This window comes from Egretta garzetta, unplaced genomic scaffold (genome assembly GCF_000687185.1).
Source record: "Egretta garzetta isolate BGI_Z169 unplaced genomic scaffold, ASM68718v1 scaffold53, whole genome shotgun sequence".
NCBI lineage: Eukaryota > Metazoa > Chordata > Aves > Pelecaniformes > Ardeidae > Egretta > Egretta garzetta.
In genome coordinates, this window is record NW_009259312.1 from 3,579,475 (window position 1) to 3,581,959 (window position 2,485).

The window sequence follows — 2,485 nt, forward strand, 5'->3', positions numbered from 1 at the left end:
TACCGCGGCAGGCTTGCCCAGCCTCAGGGAAAGGCTGGGCAAGCAGAGAAGGCAAAGTCTTCTGGAAGAAGACTTCTCCAGTGAAGGGTCTTCCAGTGGAAGTCAGGAGAGCTTGTTCCCCTCCAAGCTTGTTCCTCTCCAAGCCTCCAATGGGGTTGGCTCAGATGAATTATTTCTTAATGGACTGTCCTTGTTTTCACTGAAAGAGGGTTTAACTAGGTAAGACCAGATGCATGCCGGGTTTGCTCTCCTGAGGAAGGCTCTTGGGAGCTGGCTCACAGTCTGCCTGTTCACAGGTACCTGGACCATCTGAGCAAAAGGGTCATGAATGTGAATTATTCTTCAATGAAAAAAAAAAAAAAAACAAAACAACAAATCAAGGAATGTCTTCAAAGCAATCTGATGATGTGTGTTTCTCCATAGATCTCTCTCAGGGCGAATTGTTGGAGGAGTCTGGTGGTTCTTCACTCTCATCATTATCTCTTCCTACACTGCTAATCTTGCTGCCTTCCTTACGGTGGAAAGGATGGTTTCTCCCATAGAGAGTGCAGAGGACCTGGCTAAACAAACCGAAATAGCCTATGGCACTTTGGATTCAGGCTCAACCAAAGAATTCTTTAGAGTAAGTCTGTTAAATCTCCATTAGAGCTTTTCTAAACTCTAAGTGCTTAATGTACGGTTTTCAGTCATTTGTTTCTACCCCACTGTAATAGCTGTGCTGGTGAAAGCTGCTTTGTGCAATCAGGCCAGGCCTGAGTGCAGATTTTAATATCCAAAGGCATTTTATAAAAAATGGGTAGTTTTGCTCAACCTGAAACATCTCAAGATGGAAAACCTGACCTCTGCTATCACAGGAAGGGTTTTTTAACACCATGTTCAGAACCTCGGTCTGATGAGCAATAATGCAGTCGTTAGCACAATATTTAGCAGAGAAAACTCTTGGAGGAGTGATGCTCTTGACCTACTTGCTCTGTTTGCCCAGCTGGCAGCCGTTAATGCCATCCGACATGGGTGTGCACTTGCCAGAATGAGAATGGGGCTGGGAGGCGTGCGTTGCCGGTCGTTTCTATATGGTGCATTGATTGCTGTGATTGTCGTAGCTGTGTTTTCATTGCTCGCCAGCGTCTGGCTGTGGCTGTATCAGGCAGTCAGGGGTGAAACATTTGTACCCCAGAACACTGGTCTGTGTTCACCTTGCTTAGGGACGTGCTGGGTTTGCAATACGTGGGCGTAGGGGGGAGTATACACTTTTATTTAAGATCGTCCGTCCTTTCTCCACTTGCCAAGCCACAAGCTGCACTGCAGAGAGTTTGTGAGGGTCATTAAAAACTCTAAATATGACCTCAGACCACTTTTTGTGCATCTAAAACTGTTGTGACCTGAAAAGCTCTTATTTCTGCCCTTTTCCAAGGGCGAACTGAAATGCTCGGCCCTTTCAGGGAGCGATTGGTTCTCTCTCAGCAGTGCCAATCAGATGCCATTCAAACCAACATTTTTTTTTTGTATAGGGAAGTGGTCAGTGCTGCAGGGCTAATTACCGCCCGTCACGCATACTGGCCAGGTGCAAGGGCGAGGGAGGCGGGAGACGAAAAACCCCTTGCTGCTGTAGGCCGATTAAATACTGAGGGCTCCTTCAATAAATACTGAGGGCTCCTTGAATTCACTTAAAATTTCAGTACGTGACCACACACACACTTACATGTATGTATAAATCTGATGCAAAGCTGGAAGTGAATACAAAGGCATTTTATGCAGTGTTCGTACTCTGCCTTACTTACGTGTAATGTCTTTATAAAAAAATAGGTACTCAGTAGTTCTTAATTAACTGTGGTGGCTGGTACGTCAGAATGGCTCCTGTTTTTATTAAAATCCTGTAAGATAAACACTGACCTTGTAAGGGTGGCATGAGCGTGTAAAAATTTGTATTCTGTTTAATTATCAGCCTGAGGCAGTAATATCTGCACAGCAAAAATGAGTTGAGTGGACCTGTCAGCAGTGGTAGCACAACTTGATTAGAAACATCGGTGCTGTTTACAGTCGCTATACTGTTCTTAGGGGGGGAAAAAAGTCTTCTTTTCAGCATTTTGTTACTGTTAATACAGAAAGAGGGATTGTATGGGGGCGTTTCTTCATTTCCTTAATAGTTTGACATAACAAGGAAATCCCTTCTCACCCGGAGATCAAAGGAATGAGTGTTCCGTGTGAAAGGATACGAAGTCTAGTAAATGTATGAGTACTTTGTTGTGCTGTTAATAGTCTTGAGATGAGCTGTGACTCTCTCCTGGTGCTGGAGACAGCAGGGCTGGAGACGAGGATGATCTGTCGGGAGCTGCCAGCCCCATCAGGCAGGGAGAGGAGTCAGATGGGGAGGAAGGCGAGCAGAACCCCCGTAATGGTGGAGCGGGGCATAGCGCCTGCTCTGGGTGATCCAGATGGGCCGAGCGGGAGGGGGAATGGGCCCTCCGTGGTGCTTCTCTCGCCTCGG

At 46.3% G+C, this 2,485-nt stretch overlaps 1 protein-coding gene across 1 annotated transcript in view; it reads left to right on the forward strand.

Moving 5' to 3' along the window:
• Positions 1 to 2,485, forward strand: part of GRIA3 (glutamate ionotropic receptor AMPA type subunit 3) — a 166,443-nt gene that overhangs the window by 123,279 nt on the left and 40,679 nt on the right. The window contains exon 11 of the mRNA XM_035891946.1: positions 424 to 622. Coding sequence (XP_035747839.1) covers positions 424 to 622 — 199 coding nt within the window. The remainder of the gene's footprint in view (positions 1 to 423; positions 623 to 2,485) is intronic.